Source organism: Hemicordylus capensis, chromosome 2 (genome assembly GCF_027244095.1).
Source record: "Hemicordylus capensis ecotype Gifberg chromosome 2, rHemCap1.1.pri, whole genome shotgun sequence".
NCBI lineage: Eukaryota > Metazoa > Chordata > Lepidosauria > Squamata > Cordylidae > Hemicordylus > Hemicordylus capensis.
In genome coordinates this window covers 251161686-251183866 of record NC_069658.1, presented here as the reverse complement: position 1 = coordinate 251183866, position 22181 = coordinate 251161686, and the positions used below count along the sequence as shown (strand labels likewise).

Sequence of the window (22181 nt, the reverse complement as noted above, 5' to 3'; positions counted from 1 at the left end):
TCTAGCAGCTTCCTCTTCTCTCCATGTGCTTCTTGCCGAGCCTGCAAGGGTCAGATCAGTCCTGAAGAGCTGCTTCAATGTTCCGGGGGGTGAGGTGGGGAGAATCTTTTCATCCTGCAGGCCCCCAATAGTCCACCGCCTAAGGCAACTGCCTCACCCCGCCTCATAAAAGTACGGTCCCTATAGCCACAAGGTGGAGAGAGATCAGGACTGGGACCACAGCACACTGGAGAAGGGGCATTTAACGTTTCCCCTTGTATCACGGTCCCAACAAGGATGTCCCACCACCACACCAGCTGCTATTTGCCTCAGGAAGGGAGCTGCCATTGGCATTGATCAAATTGAGTTTCAGATCCTGCTAGCTATCTCAGTGTGGTTTAATAAGATCCCAGAGTGTGTTTTAAACCACTACTATCTTTATATTCTGCTTTTCAACAGTTCTCAAAGCAGTTAAAACTGAAACATAACAAAGATGCTTCCCTGTCCCAAAGGGATCACCATCTACAAAGAAACACAAGATAGACACCAGCCATAGCCACTGGTGGGGTGCTATACTAGGGATGAGGGCCACGGCTTCCCCAGTGTGAAATACAAGAGGATCACCACTTTAAAAAGGTGCCTCTGCTCTTTGCTCAGTTAGCAGGAATAAATCTCTTCCTTGGCTTGTGAAAGGAGGGGGAGGGGGAGGAAAAGAGGAGGGACGTGTGAGCCGGAAGCTCTCTAGGGCCCATTCTTGTAGTGGGCCGCCATCCATTACCTTTGAAATGGGCTACAGGGAAGATAGTAGATAAGCACCTTGCTTGTAGAAGGAAGAAGGTTTCGTTCTTAGCATCTCCAGCTAAAGCAGAGGTCTCAAATGGTGGCCCTCCTGCCGCTGCTGGATGACAACTCCCATCATCCCCAGTCATTATACTTTCAGGGATCATTTCTATGGTGGTCATCTGGAGAAGCCAGTTCATACATGCTCAGTCTCGTCAGCCACGATGAGGAAGTGGAGTGTCCCAGGGATGCTGGGAGTTATGACCAATACGAATACAACAAATTCATATTTTTTTAAAAACTGTTTGAATGTTTAATTGGTTTTATTCTGTTTTTATAGTTTTGATTTTACTTCTTAACTGGTTTTAATTGTTTTTATTCTGTTGTAAACCACCCTGAGCCATTTTTTGGAAGGGCGGTATATAAATCGAATCAATCAATCAATAACAGATAAATATTTATATACTGCTTTTCAACAGAAGTTCCCAAAGTGGTTTACACAGAAAGAAAGAAAGAAAGAAAGGAAGGAAGGAAGGAAGGAAGGAAGGAGGGAGGGAGGGAGGGAGGGAGGGAAGGAAGGAAGGAAGGAAATGGCTCCCTGCTCCCAAAGGGCTCACAATCTGAAAAACAAATATAAGACAGACACCAGCAACAGCCACTGGAGGGATGCTGTGCCAGGGATGGATAGGGTCAGTTGCTCTCCCCCTGCTCAATAAAGAGAATCACCACTCTTAAAAGGTGCCTCTTTGCCCAATTAGCAGGGGAGTTGTAGGCCAGGATCTGCAGGAGGAACACAGTTTGAAACCCCTGCATTAAAGGATCACATTGGACATCAGGACAAGGGAATTCCTCTGCCTGAAGCCCTGGAAAGCCAGAGTAGATGCATCACTTATCTCACTCAGTAGAAAACAACATTTGATTGTTTATTTCATTTTTCTCCCACCCAAGGAACTCAGGATAACACAGATAGTATTGCTCCTATTTTATCCTCACAACAACCCTGTAAGGTAGGTTAGGGTGAGAGAAAGTGACTGGCCCAGAGTCACCCAATGGGTTTTGTTACTGAGTGGGTCTTAGAACCCAGGTCGCCCTAGTCCTAGTCTGAAACTCTAACCATAACATCACACAAGCTCTCTTCAGACGTTATAAATTGTAACCATGAGCACCATGTGTGTGAGAGGGAAAGCAGGGAGGAAGTCCAGCCCCTGCCCTCGCTGTCACTCACCCCCTGCACCCACCAACTACTACACTTATGGTGCTGTTTGTCTGAATGGGGAGGCCCTGTAAGGGTGATGGCCGGCAATCCCATGAGCTGCCGCTCAAGAGGGCTACAGACTCTTGAATCCATGTCTCTCGTTGTCTTGCTCTGTCTCCTGTGTTCCTCCTCCAAGTTGGTGCTGCCTCATACCATCCACCCAAGGTCAGAGCATAACCCATTTGTGTCTCCTGATCCATGAGTGGAAGACCACAGTGATGGACATCTCTGGGGCCCCTGAATGCCAAGGGAAGACAAAAATGGATGCCCTGCTTGGCGTTACCTCCATCACAAAAGAAACAACCCATACCATACCTGAGGCAACTGTGCTGCAGCCATTTCCATTTCCCAAGGAACTGGCCATGCAATGATGGTCAGGGACTTTGTGTCATAGTTTGCGAGGGTCAGACAAGCGATGGGAGTGGTGTAAGCCTGGAACCGTTTGCAATCTGAAATGGGATAAGAAATGAAAGGTTGGGGGGGGTAGTAGAATGATAAGGTTTGCCCTCACATGAGACAAGACAGACTTATGAGGAGAAAGTGAATGATGCAAGGTTCTCCAGTTAGGTATAACCCAATTTAGCAGGCTTAACAGTAGAGGTATGGGCAGATGATTTTCTGGAAAAATTTCCCTCCTTATTCTGTAGAAATTTTTCCCCATTTCCAACACTTCTTTGTTTCTTAGCTTGTCTAAGAAAGTACATTATTTATTTATATTTATCCTAAGATCCCAGGACAATTAACAAGATAAAAACAATTCAATACAAACAGAACAATACAGCTAAAAGTTTAAAGAGAGCAATAGGACAGCTCATTGGCCAAAAAGCCTGGATAAAAAGGGGAGTCTTCACTTTCCTCCTAAAGGCTGGGAGAGAGGAAGCAATGCGGGCCTCAGCTGAGAGCAAGTTCCACAGCCTGGGGGCAACAACTGAGAAGGCCCTGTCCCACATGCTCGACAAACAGGCCTCAGCAGGTGTCAGCATGGGGAGCAGAGCCTTCCCAGCCGATCCAGTCAGGTGGTGGATTCAGCTGGGAGCAGACAGTCCCTAAGGTCCCTAACTTTAAGGTTAGTGAAAACTGCAGTCCTGGGAAAAAACTGAAATGCGCCCCCATTGGCTGATGTGATCATGACACCATTACCCTGCTCTTCTGTGGGGCACATTTAGTGCCACTTGAGCTGCTTATTTCACTGGCTTTACTCTGTCTTCTTCTGATAACTTTGCTGCCAAATGACAGGCCCCCAAATCTTATCAGGCTATTAAGGTGAGCAAACTGCAGTCTTTTTGGAAAGGGGAAGGTGGAGACAACTTCTTCCAGCTACTGTTACTTTTGACCAATCAATCTCTTATCCTTTTACAGGCTGCAAAAATCTTGCCTTGACACTGCAGAACTTTGGCAAATGGGGCATAGAGGAACACACACACTCTCTCTCTCCATCCCTATCTCTAGTGATCCTGGGAGTCAGGGTGGAATGGTGAAGAGCAGAAAGCAGGGAACAGTGTCTGTTTAGAGGGAGGATTACTAGGTTTGACTGAAAGGTCATGGAAGTGGTCTTTCCCCAAGTGTCTCCCATGTTCCTAAAGGAAAAATCTCCTGAGTTGGGAGGGCCAAGAAACTGAAGAGCAGAGCAGGAGGAGGCTGGCTATGAAATGTGGGGAGAGTGAAGCACATTTTGTTGCGGAGGGTGGGGGATGAACATCCTGATATTATGGCACTTCAGTTGGGTCTCAAGAGATATCAGACACACCTGCAGCTCTACTTTTCCCCTGCCCTCCACACACATGCACTAAGAAAGATTCCATCTGGCCTGGAATCCCTGCTCTTTAATCCTGGGTGCTGTATATGTGGGGAGGGCAGTTAACGGGAATGAAAGAAACACACTCTGCAGGAAATAGTGATTAAAAAGAAAGGCACTCTGCACACGTGTTGGCACCATTGTTAGCTATTATTGCACATATTCCTGGGCTCAGCCCAACAGCAAATTCTGGGGCAGATCTCTTCCACAAATGAAAGCCAGCCAACCCACTAAACTCTCCTCTCAAACCAGATTACCCTTTCCCGGGGGAAGGGGAAGACTTTCTAGAGGGGTATATCCATATCTTGGTTTCTCCTTGCCTTTCAAAATATTGTATTTTTAGATACAATAGATACAACTGTATTTTTAGATACAATTTTTAGAGTTGTGCTAATTATTTCACCAATAATTAGTGAATGAGGTGGTTTATAAATGTAATAAATAATAATAATATATGTACAAAACAATATCTGCTTCTGCTGCAAGTTATTTTTTTAAAAAGTGATCAGTAGCTAGTTCAAAATATAACTTCAGGTGACTGTGAAACTATAGTGTCAGAAAAGGGATATATAAAGGCTCCTTTAGGAAATCTTCCATGTGTGAATAGATGCATGGTTGCCTTCTCCTTTGCTGGCAATGAAAGCTTCATTGTAGCAGAGGAGAAGGGTGTGAAAACCATGAGGTAATATAGCACAGACATTTTCACTTGCCCTCTGGTGGCCATTCTTTCTGTTACACTTCACAGATAATTCTTCTCCCAAGGATGTCCCATGAAACCTGTCACAGGACAGGTCACTGAAGACAATGGCTGCATTCTCACGTAACGTGGAACCACGAATCCAATGGACCCAGGGTTCCGCTCCTCTCTCCTGCCGCCATCTGAATTTGGATGTAATGGAGAACTCCCTCTCCGCAGTCAGACTACAGAGAGGACGGGGAACTGGCTGTGTGGGCTTCCTTCTTCCATGAAGGACAGCCCACACAGCCAATCATGCCAGAAGGCGCTTCATCCCTCAACTCCGGTTCGAGGGGATGCAGCCTGTGGTTCAGAATTCGGATGACATGCAGGCTGCGTACAACCTTGGATTGCAGCGACGAAACTCACTATATCCTGAGGGTTCATATTCAACATCAGGTTTGTTGCTGTGCCAAAACATATTTCCCTGCATTTGGTCGTAACATCTGCAGAATCTCTGGCCCATTCAACTGTGGTTCTGTGCTATATGCGAATGAGGCCAATGAATGGCTTGGAAGCTGTGAAAGGCAGCCAATGGATAGCTCTGATGTCACTGAGTGTTCTCTGTTGGCTCTTGCCCAGGAGCATTTACAGATGCAGCTAGTATATGCTTAAACTCTTCTCAAACTTATTGACTCCCTGTGCCATGCAGTCTTTGGGTGTGACAGGCAGTGTGAGAAAATCAACCCTGGCAGTAATCATGTGGCATGGGGGAAAGCTGCTATGTCCACCAAGGATGCGTAAAATAGAGCCGAATGAGGAACTCTTCTTTGTATCATAAGCCTCCTTTTAAAAAGGGGATGGAAAGGTATGCACCCACCCTATGCACTAAGCCTGTGCAAGTTGGTAGAGTCAGGAGAGGATGTCAGAAATTCCAGCTCCCATCATGAGGAGGCAATTGCTGACCCAGCACTGGTATGGGAGAAGCTGAAGAGAAACTCAGGAGCATCTGGGAGTAAGCGGAGTGATGCAGGGCAGCCTGGAAATGTGCATGGGACGGCTAGGCATTGTAGTGCCACTCAGAGCTCCTCCCTGCCCTTCTCTGGGCACTCCCGAGATTCTCTTCAGCCAGTGCTAGGTTGGTAATTAAAAGAGCCGCCACCAAACTACCAGGAGCAATTGCCTCACATTCTGTTGCCTCCTAGTGGTGGGAACTAGGATTTCTGACCTCCTCTTCTGGTCTTGTGATAGCAAGCATGAATTGTCCCCTTTGCTTAGCAGGGTCTACCTTGGTTTGCATTTGAATAGGAGACTACATGTGAGCACTGTAAGATATTCCCCTTAGGGGATGGGGCCTCTCTGAGAAGAGCACCTGCATGCTTGGGTGCAGAAGGTTCCAAGTTCCTTCCCTGGCATCTCCAGATAGGGTTGAGAGCCTTACCTGCAACCTTGGAGAAGCCACTGCCAGTCTCTGTAGACCAAGCCTGCTCAAATTTGGCCTCCCACAGCTGGTTTTGAACTACAGCTCCCATAATCCCCAGCCACAGAGTCCAATAGCCAGGGATTATGGGAATTGTAGGCCAACATCTGCAGGAGTGCCAAAGTTGAGCAGCCCTGGTGTAGACAATCCTGAGCTAGATGGACCAATGGTCTTGGTCTGACTCAGTATATTGGCAGCTTCCTATGTCATTTATGAAAATCATTACTGAAGAAAACCCACTATTGGTCACTGCTATAAATACATATTCCCTTAAAATCTACCTAGAAACCACCTAAAAACATGCCTAAAACAACTGCATATGAAGTTCCCAACTGGGCTCTGCCCTGTCTTCATGTGATAACTTAGGCAGGCTAGCAACCAAATATATGGGGCACAACATATTTCTTCCTACGTATGCGTACACCCATAATATATTACATGCAATTCTCCATATCTTCTTCAGATTGCAAAGCAAAGTAGCAAAGAAACTCAACTGCATGAAGTTAACCACTAATAAATAGAGGTGCGGGTGTGTAGAGTGCATTTTTTCCAGTGTGGCTGGGCAGATGGCATGTTGTTTTAACTTACTGAAATTCAAGGTGATCCAATGTTGCTAGAGTGTTAGAAAATGATCCGGTTCTGGAAGAAGAGGCTCAGATCTGGGTGGATGAACTGGACAGAATATAGATTTCTGTAATTCTATTTCCTCCACACGCACCCCACCTTAGCCTTATGTGTTATAATGTTTTTGTGTAAACATACATGAAAATGATCTTTACATACATAACATACTTTTGTCACTCATTTGCCCACTCCTGTTGTCTTTTCTTACTGCATTTATCCACAATTTTCTGTCCTTTGGGACATATATGAATACCATTCCAGGAGCACTTTTTGATGTGTTTCTGCACAATGGAACTATGCACCACATATATCTGCATTAGAGCCAGCGTGGTGTAGTGGTTAGAGTGCTGGACTAGGACCAGGGAGACCGGAGTTCAAATCCCCATTCAGCCATAAAACTAGCTGGGTGACTCTGGGCCAGTCACTTCTCTCTCAGCCTAACCTACTTCACAGGGTTGTTGTGAGGAGAAACTTAAGTATGTAGTACACTGCTCTGGGCTCCTTGGAGGAAGAGCGGGATATAAATGTAATAATAATAATAATTATTATTATTAATAATAATTTTACTGCAGCAGTCTTAGCAGCAGAATCTTCTCTGTTACCCATTATGTACAAGTAATGCCAGTCAACAGAGTTGCTAAAGAGGACTTTACGACATTAAAAAAAACAACCTTAAGTTTAAAGTAATATCTTATTAAGGTTGGTCCGATATGTCTTTTGAGCCCAAGTGAAGTGCCATAAGGTAAGAGTTGCCCCCGCAACATGAAAAGATCTGCCCTGGAATTTGCTGCCACGCTGAGGCCAGAAATATGTGCAATAATAACTGACAATGGTGCCAACACATGTGAGGAGTGCCTCCCCCCCGCCCCAAGTCCCCATTAAATGCAGAGTGCCCCACCCCACTGCCATTAACAACAGAGCATATACTCAGGATTAAAGAGCAGGGATTCCAGGGCAGATGGAATCTTGGCAGGGGTTGAGGGGAATTGATTGATTGATTAAGTGCCATCAAGTCGGTGTCGACTCTTAGAGACCACGTAGATAGATATTCTCCAGGATGATCTGTCTTCAGCTTGGCCTTTAAGGTCTCTCAGTGGTGCATTCATTGCTGTCGTAATCAAGTCCATCCACCTTGCTGCTGGTCGTCCTCTTCTTCTCTTGCCTTCAACTTTTCCTAGCATTATGGACTTCTCAAGGGAGCTAGGTCTTCACATAATGTGTCCGAAATATGATAGCTTGAGCCTGGTCATTTGTGCCTCAAGTGGAAATTCTGGATTGATTTGTTCTATGATCCATCTGTTTATTTTCCTGGCTGTCCATGGTATCTTCGAAAGTCTTCTCCAACACCAAAGTTCAAAAGTGTCAATACTTTTTCTACCTTGCTTCTTCAAAGCCCAGCTTTCACATCCATAGAGTGAAATTGCTCCGTCTAGATGTGCAAGGTTGATAGAGAAGTATCCCAACAGACTCAAGGCTGTTATTAAAGCAAAAGGTGGTTCAACAAAATATTGACATTGGGGGGGTGATCCTTTTTCAATCTCAGTAATTCTTGTTTTTTTATTTCTGACACTTTTTCTGGACTGTAATTGTGATGTTTTTCAGTTGGATGTTATAGGTTGCATTGGATAAGTACAGCTGGTGAAGGGAATTTTCTTTGTGTTTTCATTTCAGGATGTAAGGGAACCAGAATTTAAGGTCTATCAAAGGGGGTGATTCTTTCCTATACCCACTGTATATCTTGAGCCCCAGCTGAAGTGCCATGATATCAGGATTTCCACCGCATGCCTCCAAACAAGTACAAGGCACTCTCCCCACACTTCTTAACCAGCCCCCTCCTGCTCTGCTCTTATCTTTGACTTCTTGGCCCTCAAAACTCAGGGGTTTTTCCCTTTAGGAACATGGGAGAGACTCTGGAAACACCGCTTCTGTTGTAGATGCAGCTCCTGATGACATCAACTCTTAGTACCAGCAACCCTATTGAACACTATTAGGGGTAGAGCTAGAGCCTATTCCCACAAGCAGCAAAAATTGGGGTAGGAGAGCCTAGCCCGATTTTTACTGCTTGTGTAAACCACCGGGCTCGCAGGCAAGCCCGGTGGCTTACAAGCAGCTAGCACACTTCAGTAGCCCACCCCTTAGCTCAGGTTAGCGGAACAAGCGCTCCGCTAACGGGGGTTAATGGATCATGAGTTGCCGCAGCGCGGCTCCGCGCCGCAGCAACTCACGAGGAGACTCCTGACCGGGAGGCTGAAAAGCAGCCTCCTAGCTCGGGGGTCTCTCCAGTATGCGCAGGGCATGCACTTGCACAGGGCATGCTGGAGCTTCCGGGGGGCCGCACGGCCCCCAATCCTCCCAGTTCCCGCTGGCTCCATCATGTGACCGCCCAGAGCAGACTGTTCGGTCATCTGCGGGGAGAGCGGGCTAAGCCCGCTCTCCCCACTAACCCTCCTCGGGCTCTTCTCACTAATCGTAACAGCCTCATAGTGAGCAAGGGAATCCCCTCTCTGACTACACTTTCTCTACTCTACTTCCCCTTTGTTAGAATAATAGTCTCAGGTTTCATCCTCTCACTTCTTCTTTCTTCTCCTCTTCCTGTAGGTAGCTAGCAATGAGGCATGTAGGCCCTAATCTATCTCCCTGATGGCGTTCCTAAATAAACTGCTTTGTTTGGAACTTTAGTTCTGTGTCTCCAGGCAATATTGTGAGCCACCCAGATATGGAAGTTTGGGGTGGCATATAAATTGGATAAATAAATAATAAATAATTAGCAGTTCTCCCTTACCTGTGCACTGGTGAAGATAAAGAAATCTCCCCTCCTAAGCTCTCCACCTTCATGGCCTTTCACTGTAACTTAGTACTCCCAGCAGGCACGGCTCGTCAGCTCTCCTCTGGGGGCAGCGGCGGGCAGCTGCTTTAAGGTAAACGGAGCCGGTGCTCCATGCCGCCCAGCAGCCCCTGTGGAGGGGAATCGCCTCCACCACTCACCTGGCCGCTGGCGGGGGCTCGCCTCCGCGGGAGCCAGGTGAGTGGCGGAGGCGATTCCCCGCCGCGGGGGCTGCTGGGCGGCATGGAGCACTGGCTCCGTTTACCTTAAAGCAGCTGCCCGCCGCCCCCCCTGGAGGAGAGCTGACGAGCCGCGCTTGACTCCCAGTAAGGGTTAGATGCCTGTTCCGTGCCTTCCAAACCACACGATCCCCACTCCCAGGATCACTAGAGATGGAGCTAGAAAGAGAATTCCTCCGTGTTCCCCACTATTCCATCCAAAAAAGGGCTGTAGCCTCCTCATCCACCAAAGGCCTGCAGTGTCAAAGCAAGATTTTTGCTGCTTGCAAAAGGGACATCAGATTGATCAGTGAAAAGCAACAGTACTGGAAGAAGCCATCCATCTCCACCCCTCAAAGACTGCCGCTTGCTCACCTTAATAGCCTGATAGGATTTGGGTCAGTTGGCATCAAAGAAGAAAACAAAGTAAAGCCAGAAGAATAAGCAGCTCAATTTGCAGTAACTGTGCCCCACAGAACAGCAGAGTAATGGTGTCATAATTACATCTGCCAAAGGGGTGCAATTTTCAGTCTCCATTACTGCTAGACTAATTGTAAAGTCTGTTGTAAACCGCCCCGAGCCACTTTGGAAGGGCAGTAAATAAATCGAATGAATAAATAAAATTTGAAAACTGCAGAAGTTTCAACAATGAGTCTCCTTTCGCTATCTGCTGAGTATGTAACTGAATGCAGTTATGGGAATGATACTGAAATCTGAGAGGAAAAATCTAGAGACTCTGGGGAGGTAGCTGAATCCTGAAGAATTACAACTCTAGCAATCTGTGTAAAAAATGACTGAACAAGGCATCAAAACCTGTGACGGTGATTTACCAGGGATGGATTCCAGGAAAGAATAACCATAGTTTTCTATAGTTCATAACTATAGCAACAGTTAGAACCCATGCTGCTGTTGACCTATTTTCACTCTCTATTCCAGAATACTTTGAAGTTAGGGGCTCTACCTGAATTTAAGGCCCATTAGTTTCCTCTGTGGGTGAAACCTGTGGCCAAACACAAGACCAGAAAGTAACACAAACTCCCACAGAACACACAGGCATCTGGGGATGATGGGAGCTGCGGGGAAGTGCTAAGCCATGGTGGGTTCTCAAACTTCACTCCCTAGATGTGGTTGGAATACAACTCCCATCATCCCCAAGGGCCATTGTGGCTGGGGATGATGAAATGTAGCCAAACCACATTTGGGACTCACGTTGAAGAGCTCCTAAGCTAAGCAGTTGGAGAATTCCCTTCCCATTAACCCTGCTAACTTGGCAAAGAGGCACCTTTTACCGTGGTGATTCTCTTTATTTAGCAGGGGGAGAGTAACTGGCCCTATCCACCCCCAGCACAGTACCTCCAGTGACTGTTGCTGGTGTGTACCTTATGTTTCTCTTAGATTGCGAGCCCTTTGGGGACAGGGATCCATCTTATTTATTTATTATTTCTCTATGTAAACCGCCCTGAGCCATTTTTGGAAGGGCGGTATAGAAATCAAATTATTAATTATTATTATTATTATTATTATTATTATTATTATTATTATTATAGCAGCGCAATAATGTCTGAGTTCCAGGGCCAGAGGAGTAGCTTCCCTCTCATCTAACCTTGAGTGTTTATAATCTACCACTAAATGCAATTAAAGCCACCTAATGGTGCAGCAGGGAAGCAACCTGCCTAGAGAGTAGGAGGCTGTTGGTTCGAATCCCTACTGGTGTGTTTCCCAGAATATAGGAAACTCCTATATGGGGCAGCAGCAACATAGGAAGATGCTGAAAGGCATCATCATCTCACACTGCGTGGGAGGAAGGCAATGGCAAACCCCTCCTGTATTTTACCAAGAAAACCACAGGGCTCTGTGGTCGCCAGGAGTCCACACTGGCGTGGCGGCACAACCTGAAATGCAATCATCCCATTCTAGCACCCCCCAGTCCACCCCATCCGTTCACTTGCGGGAAAGAGGTGGCGGGGCAGCAGGCTATTGTCTAAAGACCTGCACCACCTGCATGGCCAGAGGCCGCCACCACCAAGGGGCGAAAGCCACGCAGTCAACACCAGGGGAAGCGAAGCCTCTCTCAGCTCCCTGGAACTCTGCCTCTGGCCTCAGTTTCCCCTCCCTGTCGCCCTTCCTCACCGGCAGAATCCTCGGCTCTGTGGCTTCCCTGCCCAGCAGATCCTTCGGCGGCTTCCCCTTCTTCTTCTTCTTCTTCCGCCTCCTGAATCTTGGCTTTGTCAGTCCTGCACTTCTCACCCGGCCCCCTCCTTCGCTCTCATATCACTGCCATCCAGGCACGGCACTTCGGTTTTTGTTTTTTGTTTCTCGTAAACAGACTCAGTGTCAGGTGCGTGTTTGGGAAGTATCCCTTTTAACGTCGCACCGGCCCTCCTTGCCGCCCCCCCCCCCCACCGCCCTTGGCAGGCTGGGGTTCCACTTCCCGTCATGTGCCTGAGCCCTGAAGCCAAGCCAGACTCCTGGCAGCCCAAACCCATCCGATCCGTTGTCCGAGCACATGGATGAGTAGAGGAGGCGGGCTTCTGGGGGCTCGGGTCGGTCTTAAAACCTAGCCTACCTAGGGCCAAATGGATCATAGAACCAATCAATCCAGAATTGTCACTCAAGGCACAAATGACCAGGCTCAAACTGTTATATTTCAGACATATTATGCAAAGACCCAGCTCCCTTGAGAAGTTCATGATGCTGGGGAAAGTTGGAGGAAAGAGAAGAAGAGGACAGCCAGCAGCAAGGTGGAGGGACTCGATTACCATAGCAATGAATGCACCACTGGGAGACCTTAAAGGCCAAGTTGAAGACAGATCATCCTGAAGAAAATCTATCTATGTGGTCACTAAGAATCGACACTGACTTATTTATTTTGTTTTATTTATTTATTAAATTTATATATTGCCCAAACTTGCGTCTCTGGGTGGTTAACATACAACAATTAAAACACATATAAAAAGTTTAAACAATTCAACAATTTAAAATCAACTACAAAATTAAAACCAACAAATTTTAAAAAGCTGAGAAGGCTTGGGTGAAAAGATAAGTTTTCAGATGTTTTTTTTTTTAAATTGCCAGAGATGGGGAGGATCGTATCTTAGTAAGGAGCGCATTCCACAATTTCGGGGCAGCAACCGAGAAGGCCCGTCTCTGTAACTTGATGGCACTTAATCAATCAATCAGTCACCTGGAGCGGTGCCAGGGAGTAAAATCCTAAGCAAAGATGTGCATTGCCACTTTTCCTCTTCTGTGTGTCTGTCTTTGCCCTTTCCTGCTGCCTTTTTGCTTCATAAGCACCCAAAAAATATAAATTTGGATCTATATGGATCAAGAGTTTTTATACGCAGTGCAGTCAAAAACCTAACTCCCTCCCAATCGCAGCCCACATCTGTGTTGATTGCACCAAGAAATAGGTTGACTATTTCTAATAGGTTGACTAGAAGGGCCAGAGTTGGGCCAGACTGGCCTAGACATTCCAGGAATTGGAGGCCCTGTCCAAGATACAGGAAGCATGTTGCCCAGGATACATACAAACTGTCCAGGAATTTGAAAGAGAAGATTGCTTTAACAAATTTTACCATTTTTTGGAGCCATTGTAGTTACATGGTATAGGTTTAAAACTCTTACCCTTTTGCTGGCACCAGTGCTACCAGTGGGCTAGGCTGGCTCTCTGCTTATGGCTCTGTAAAACCCTTCACCGCCTTTCTATAATTAGTGATGGAGGAAATGTGCAAAACAGTCAAGCTCCACTGTTGATCCCTCTTTCGATCCCGGTAAAAGAAAGTTGGATTTGAAAATTCTCACCCTTCCCAGCAGTTGTATCCAGGAATTCTTTCTGACAAATTTAGCAAACCTACCTGGCACTCGACTCACTTGTTTCTTCCCTTTTGTTTCAAGGATTGTGTAAGGTTTCTGATCTGGCGTGTGTGACTGTTTAGATTAAAACTGGTTTTCAGAGTGACTACATTCCTCTTTCCCTACACAGCAGGGAAGTAACTTGCAAAGAGAGCAAGAGGTTGCTGGTTCGTATACCTGCTGGTGTGTTTCCCAGACTATGGGAAACACCTATATTGGGCAGCAGCGATATAGGAAGATGCTGAAAGGCATCGTCTCATACTGCATGGGAGATGGCAATGGTAAACCCCTCCTATTTTCTACCAAAAGGAAACCACAGGGCTCTGTGGGCACCAGGAGTTGACACCGACTCGACAGCACAACTTATGTTACATTCCTCTGAAGCCTATTGGCAATTCTTTGATAAAAAGATGGGCAAAGGCAGACAAACTTCTTGCAATAGCCCTATTTACACATTATGTTCAATGCAGTACAATCTGTGTAAGTGTGCACATATACTGATCTGTATGCACATAGTTATTCACACATTATATTCAATGCAGATACAGCAGTACGCTTCCTATCTGAATCCTGCATTTGAGATGCTCATCCTCAGTTTCATGTTTAAAATGAACACAGGTAGTAAATCACACAAAAACATGTACAATCTGTACAGACATCTGAACATGTCTGTAATGTCTGAACAGGGTGAGAGAGAGAGAGAGAGAGAGAGAGAGAGAGAGAGAGAGAGAGAGAGAAGCCCTATTCACACATTATGATCAGTGCACATACAATAGTATATTTTCTATCTATATCTAGCATTTGAGAAGGCCTGTCCCCAAGTTCACATTTAGAATGAACACATGTACAGTCATTCACAAAGAAACATGTATGTGTACAGACATGTGTATGCACATGCAACATAATGTCTGAAGAGTGCTAAACAGCATGTGTTCCATGTCTAAATGTTCCTTGCAGTGAGAGTGCTAGTTTTCTAGGGCTTGCACTCAATTCACACATTAAAACAAGAAGGCATTACAAATTGGACGGTACCCTGAATGAACTGTGAGCTTTCTAAAACTTGCTCTCCACTCTTTGTCCACATTGTGTTTCTATGGCAGGCCTACAGGTGTTTGTTGGAGGATGAGTTGCCTTAGGAAAGGAAGTTTCATAATAAACTTTTCCTTAGGAAAGTTTCATTAGGAAAGGAAGCCTGAAAAACAGCAATAGAGGGATGCTAAGACATCACCTCAAGTGGCGCAGCGGGGAAATGCTTGACTAACAAGCAGAAAGTTGCCAGTTCAAATCCCCACTGGTACTGTGGGCACCAGGAGTCAAAATCGACTTGACAGCACAATTTACCTTTAATGAACATCCAAGCAAGCCTTTTGGAAGTGCTTGAGAGACAGAGTGTTTCTACCTGGGGTGGCCAACGTGAGGATCTCCAGCTGTTGTTGGACTATAACTCCCATCATCCCCAGCCACAATTAATTCCTGGGACTGTTTGCACAGGAGTGCAACTTTGGGATTTTGTTCAGCTATGTGATTTTCTTGTGAATGCCTAACTTTGTTGTGCAAGCCACTTCATTAGTCTGGATGTCGGACAATGTGTCTTTGGGGTGGATTTTTATCAGACTTTAAAATTGCCCTACTGATACTCACTGGGAGTATTCAGATTTGGCAAGGAAACACCTTTCACAATAACACTTGAGCTATAGTTAGGTAGGATGGATGGATGGATGGATGGATGGATACTGGCTGACATGGTGCACAGTGGTGCAGCAATGGAAGGGCTGCTGTGCACTTCAAATGGCAGTGCTGATGGAGTTGTGTGCCTCTTACACAAATACGTAGAATTATCCGATACAGTTGTACTACGCTCCTTTCATTGTTTTCATTGGGGTTTTGGTTTTTTTTGCCCAATAATAGTAATGATTAATAATACACCTACCGGATTTGGATGTTCATCCAGCATCCAAGTTCTACTGAAGACACTGGGTTTTCTGGAAAAACTTTGAACACTGCAGCTCCATCCCAACTGGCTGGCTTAAATGCCTGGATTCCATCTCAGAACAAAGGCAGTTAAGTTGAAGGCCAAACCAGCAGAACACGGGAGATCTGTGGTCAGCATTTCCCATACTGCCATCTTTGATTAAATGCAGCTATGGGGTGTGTGTGGCTGGACTGGGTCAGAACTGGATGTTGCAGGAGTGGTTTAAAACCATTCTCCTGATTTAAGTCACAAACACACACCATATACCCCACCATGAAGTTGCATGCGATAGACATGAATTCTGAGCACACATACTTCCCTCCTGCCCCCACCACCCCCACAGCATGCCAATGGTATAAGGGGCGCAGTTCAGATAAAACACGCCCTCATAGGAACATAGGAAGCTGCCATATACCGAGTCGGACCATTGGTCCATCTAGTTCTGTATTATCTATGTAGACTGGCAGCGGCTTCTCCAAGGTTGCAGACAGGAGTCTTTCTCAACCCTACCTGGAGATGCCAGGGAGGGAACTTGGAACTTTCGCAGATGCTCTTCCCAGAGTGGCCCCATCCCCTAAGGGGACTATCTTACAGTGCTCACATGTTGCCTCCCATTAAAATGCAAACCAGGGCAATAGGCCAGTAGGAGGGCCTTTTCTGTGGCCGCCCCTCTTCATTGGACACCATTTCCCCCGCCAGATTCATTCAGCCCCCTCCTTAGTAGCTATAAAGGCCCTTCTGAAGACCTACCTTTTCCTCCAGGCTTTTGCCCTTACATTTTTAAAATTATTGCTATTGTGATTGTTCACCGCCTAGAGTCTTTGGAGGTCTATGGAGGATACAAGAATTTTTTAATAAATAAATGAATGAATGAATGAATACCAGCTCTCCTCCCCTCATGTGATTAAAGAACACCTCATGGGGACAAGACATGTGAGCTCACAGCATGCTCATATCTTTTATCTCATGAGGTGAACCAGTTGGCCAAAGAATTGTCTAAAAACCAGCCCCTAAAGGGGAGAGGGGGTTGGGAAATGGTACCTGAGTTGTAGCTGCCTATTTATCCCCACCTGCGGCTAACAACAGTTTGGGGAGTGGAGATTTTAAGGTGTAAAAACAGCACAGCAAAAAGGGTTCTCCCAAGACACTGGGAGAAGAAAGAGATTTACGCTTTTCCCCTGTGCTGTTTTCTGAATGAATTCGTTCCCAACAAGAACTGCTACTAGCCATGAAGTGGGGGTGAGGATACAGTAGTTACTTACTCCTCCCTCTTCATGAGTTATAGCAGCTGCGTGTGCATTGTGGGGGAGAGTGTTTTTAAAAACTCCTCTCCCAGCACTTTGGGCTGGATCCAAACCCACTACCACTCCACAATTACTTTTAATCGAAGAAAAGGATGTTGGACTTCCACGTCACATTTGACCGTTGAAGGCAGCTGAAGGGATAGGGAGCAGAAATCAAATTAGGGAGGAGAGCTGGTCTTGTGGTAGCAAGCATGACTTGTCCCCTTAGCTAAGCAGGGTCCACTCTGGTTGCATATGAATGGGAGACTACCTGTGTGAGCACTATAAGATATTCCCCTTAAGGGATGGAGCCGCTCTGGGAAGAGCATCTAGGTTCCAAATTCCCTCTCTGGCATCTCCAAGATAGGACAAGATTTTTTTTATAGGACAAGATTTTTTAATTGAACCAACAAACTACCAAAGCATACAGTACGTTACCAAAGCACAATTATATACAAAGTGGTTGTTTGTACATCATATATCTACAAAGATTTACACACAAGGATTTGGTAACCTACAGGGTTATAAACTATATGAAGGCAGTGCTGTAACTCGGGGGGGGGGCATTTCAAGGCACATCAGGTAATCAGGGGGGTTACGTCCAACGTCCATTTCCACAATTTGTTCCATTGCTGAGATACACTTGTATTTTTGCACATAAGATAGGGCTGAGAGAGATTCTTGCCTGCAACCTTGGAGAAGCAATTGCCAGTCTGTGTAGACAATACTGAGCTAGATGGACCAATGGTCTGACTCAGTATATGGCAGCTTCCTACGTCCCTATGTTCCAAATTACCATCTGATTCTACACTTTAATTGTGACAGATGGAAATCTACTGAATCTACTAATTATTGCATCATGGAGGTTCCATATTGTCCGGACCACAGTATGTATTATTATTAAACACTTTATTGAATAAGTTACATACGATGCTCTAAAACATCTGTAGCCAAAGTAAATCAAACACATGTTCTTTCTTACACCTCACATAGAAATACAGTATGGTTTTTTTTAAAGGGGGTGGATGGGAAACACCTCTCTAGAATTCAGTATTAATAAAAATGGTCAGAAATAGGATTTGAAATTAGAAGAGGTGCATGAATTAAAGTGTTACATGAACTGAAACAAGGCTATTTGTGACTCTCATGTTTGCAGTCCTGACATGTATATACGACGACATTGCAGAGATGCTAATATAGATCACTGGGTAGTTTGTGAAAAAACGTATGTAATACCACATGTATCATTGCTGTCTAGGGTGTGAATTTCTGGGTCACTGAGAAGGTACCTGTCTTCTTTCATTCATTTCTTTCTTATGCTTCAATAAAATTTGTGAAAGAAGTTTTTGTCACAATATGTGCTTTTTCTCTCTGGAACGTATGAGATGGTAATGCACTCTAACAGAAGATTTAGTTATAAATACTGCCAATTTTTATTTTTGCTCCAGAATGAGTTCTCCAGTATAAAGGGCCAAGATGTGACTGACATTTTAATCACAGTACAGACAAACCTCGTTAACCGTGCATTTGCTATCCACGGTTTCGCATATCCGCAGTTGGGTAATTGACACCTGACCTCAGCATATGGGGGGGGAGCCAAAAATGGTTAAATTAATGTATGCGTGGGTTGTGCAGTTTTACACCATTGTTTAAAAGGGAGCCATTTTGTGGTTCATTTAGTTAAAAAAAAAAAAACCAACCATGAAAAATCGTGGAATAATGGAACTATTTGGACTTCAGGGAGGCATTGCTGGACTGCTGGAGGCCCACAGAGCACAGTAGGGCTCCCCCCCATCTTTGCCCATTTTTACTGCGGTTTCTTAGCCTCAAGAAGCCTTACCCATCCCCCATCCCCACTGACTTAACACCTTGGTATCCACGGTTTTGTTTTCCACAGTAGAAGCGGGGAATGGAACCCATATGGATACCAAGGTCCACTTGTACTGCACTTGTATTGCATTCTAGTTTCTCTTAATACAAGCTATTTCATGAGGTATTCGGGCTGCATTTTTTCATTATTTTGTTTCTCTCCTAAATGGATTTTCTCTCTTATAATCATCCGTTACCTACTGCAGTTATGACCAGACATTCTTGTGTATGTATTCCCTATCTCGCATGGATTTTCTCATGTCTCCTCAAGTATGCTTTACTCCTGAAACTTTTCCCACAGACAGAACATGGGTGTGGTTTCTCTCCTGTATGAATTCTTTCATGATGAATAAGGTTGGATCTTCGATTGAAACTTTTCCCACAGACTGAGCACGTATGCGGTTTCTCTCCTGTGTGGCTTCTCTCATGTGAAGTGAGGCTGGATCGTTGCTTGAAGCTTTTTCCACAGACCGAGCATGAATACGGTTTTTCTCCTGTGTGGATTCTCCCATGAATAATCAGATGCTCCTTCCGACTGAAGCTTCGACCACAGACTGAGCATGTGTATGGCTTTTCCTGTGTATGGATTTTTTGGTGTTCAATATAGCTTGTTCTGTGCTTGAATCTTTTCCCACAGACTGAACAGGTGTAAGGCTTTTCTCCTGTATGTATTCTTTCATGTATAACCACCTGTGATTTATTGCCAAAACTCTTCCCACAAACCGAACATGGATATGGTTTCTCCCCTGTATGAGTTCTCACATGTCCGAGAAGATTTGCTTTGCAACTGAAGCTTTTGCCACAGACTGAGCACATGAAGGGCGTTTCTCCTGTATGGATTCTTTCATGACTGGTCAGATTTGATCTTTGTTTAAAGCTTTTACCACAGAACGAGCAAGTGTAAGGTCTTTCTTCCGTATGTGTTCTTTCATGTGAAATAAGGTTAGTTCTTCCACTACAGCCTTTCCCACAGACAGAGCATTTATAAGGTGTCTCTCCTGTGTGGACTCTTTCATGTCTAATAAGGCTGACTTTGTGAATGAAATTCTTACCACAAATGGAGCATGTATAGGTTTTCTCTTGTGTATGGGTTTTCTCGTGGCTAAGAAGATTGGATCTCTGGCTGAAGCTTTTCCCACAGACAGAACATATATATGATTTTTTTTCAGTGTGGCTTCTCTCGTGGACAGCCAGGTAGCTTTTCCAGTTGAAGCTTTTTCCACAGACTGAGCATTTATATGGTTTCTCTCCAGTATGGATTCCCTTGTGTCCCAGAAGGCAATCTTTGCGACTGAAGCTTTTCCCACAGATGGAGCATTGATATGGAATCTCTCCTGTATGAATTCTTTCATGCTGAAGAAGGCCAGAGTACTGACTGAAGTTTTTGCCACAGACCGGGCATGTATAGGGTTTCTCTCCCATATGAATTCGCTCGTGTCTGATAAGGCTTGCTTTGCGACTGAAGCTTTTTCCACAGACTGAACATGCATATGGTTTTTCTCCTGTGTGGATGATCTTATGAGCAATAAGGCCAGAGCTCTGACAGAAGCTTTTACCACACACAGAACATTTATATGGTTTCTCTCCTGTATGGATTCTCTCATGCCTAATGAGTAGTGCTTTGCGACTCAAGTTTTTACCACAGATGGAGCATGAATATGGTTTTTCTCCTGTATGGGTTCTTTCATGACTAATAAGTTGGGATCTTTGACTGAAACTTTTCCCACAGACTGAGCACACATATGGTTTCTCTCCTGTATGGTTTATTTTGTGTCTAATAAGATGTGATCTCCGAAAGAATTTTTTCCCACAGAATGAACATGTATATAGTTTATCTCCTGTATGGTTTCTCCCATGGGTCATCAGGTAATATTTCCAAACGGATTTCTTCTCACCATCTAGGTGTTTATACGGTTCCTCTCCTTTTTGAAGCATTCTCTCCAGCTTGTGGATTCTGTTTTGGACTTTGGCTTCATTAATGTCTCCTATCTCACAAGTTAAAGCCTTTCCAGTTCTCTTCCCTGGAGTTTTTCCTTCATTCACAGATACACGTGCCTTCTTTGCATACGCAAATGCATTCCCCAATGGTATCTTATTGTTTGTCTCTTGGTTAATACTTTCCAATGGGAAGCTGTCTTCCTCTTTCACATATCCACTTCCTGTTTGGAAAAAAAAAAGAATATTATGATAGATAGAATGCTCTGACCAAAAACTAATGCATATCATGGTCACCTCCTGTACATCTTTTCCACAGCCTCTCCTAATCTGCACACATAAAGAGTAATATAGGAATCTGCCTTAAACTGCGTCAGACCATGAGTCCATCTAGCTCAGTATTACCTACACTGACTGACAGCATCTCTCCAGTGTTTGAGACAGGGGTATTTCCCACTCCTATCTGGAAATGCCAAGGATCGAATCTAAGACCTTCTGTGTGCAAAGTGTGTTGCTCTACCACTAAGTGATGTCCTTTGATTTACTGCCTATCTCTGATATGAATACATGAAGCTGTTTTGTATTATGTTGGTCTGTCTTAGTCAGCATTGTCTATAGTGGCTCTCCAAGGTCTCAGACAGGTGTTTCCCAGCCCTTCCTGGAGGTTCCAGGGACTAAATTTGGGACCTTCTGTAAGCAAAGTTTTTGTTCTGCCACTGAGCTACAGCCCTTCCCCAGAAAGAACCAGCAGAATCTTCAGACCAAGAGATCCTAGACCCCAAGCTGTTTCATTGGCACTTTCTGCTTCCTAATGTCCACAGCCACTTGAGTGGTGACCAATGTTAGGCAAATAGGGCTTGACCCATTGAAAATGCAGGTCTCCTGCAATCTGCAGGATTAACCCTGCTGCAACCATTGGCACATTGGTTTTGATTGATAATTTCATTATTATTATTACTAGCCAACCCGCACAGAGCATCTGTGGACTCTTTGGGGCCCTCCTTCCCCCTCCCCCCGCTCTCTTGCCCTCCCCCTCCTGCTCCCCCTGCTCTCTTGTTCTCCCCCTCCCCCCACTCTCTTGCCCTCCCCCACTCTCTCCTCCCTCCTGACCGGGCAACTGGTGGCCGAAAAGGTCCTCGCCGCCACCACCTCTCCACCTCCCGGGCGGTGAACAGGGGAGTCCCGCCGCCCAGTTCCCTCCCACCCTAGCCTCCCACGGGCGCCTGGCCTCAGCGGCTGGTCCCACCTGGCTAAGAGCCACCTTTGTGGCTGGGCCCAACGCCTCCGCGGCCCGCTGGGCCCGATTCCACCACTTGCCAGCCTCTGCAGCCGGCCTCTTCGGAGCCAGCTACCTCTCCCCCCACCCCCACCTTCTGCCCCAGTCTCCGGGCGGGCACAGGCGAAGACTGCTGGGCTGAGTGCCGCCTCCGTGGCCGGGCCCGCTGCCTTGCCTTGGCGGCCAGGCTGGACCCGCTGCCACCATCGCTGCGGCCTGGCCTGCCCCCGGCCAATTCTCCTGGGTGCACCAGCCAATCAGTCGCCTCTGCCGCCCAGCCAATCAGGCTGGGTGCTGGGACGCACATTTGAAGGCACACCCAGGAGAAATAATAATATAGCTTTATTATTATTTATTTGATTT

At 45.7% G+C, this 22181-nt stretch overlaps 1 protein-coding gene and 1 non-coding gene across 6 annotated transcripts in view; one reads left to right on the top strand and one right to left on the bottom strand.

The window, feature by feature from the left end:
• Positions 1 to 22181, bottom strand: part of LOC128343040 (zinc finger protein 271-like) — a 45268-nt gene that overhangs the window by 14127 nt on the left and 8960 nt on the right. For 4 of the 5 annotated variants that reach the window (XM_053291403.1, XM_053291399.1, XM_053291401.1 and 1 more), the window contains exon 8: positions 17629 to 20766. In XM_053291403.1, the coding sequence (XP_053147378.1) occupies positions 18845 to 20766 (1922 nt within the window). In that variant the 3' untranslated portion in view covers positions 17629 to 18844. Of the gene's footprint in view, positions 1 to 9440; positions 9447 to 17628; positions 20767 to 22181 lie in introns of those variants that run through there. The other variant, XM_053291404.1, reaches the window with a different exon arrangement.
• On the top strand, positions 902 to 996 carry LOC128348367 (small nucleolar RNA U3). The gene has a single exon (XR_008318103.1). It is a non-coding gene; the product is annotated as a small nucleolar RNA U3 (small nucleolar RNA).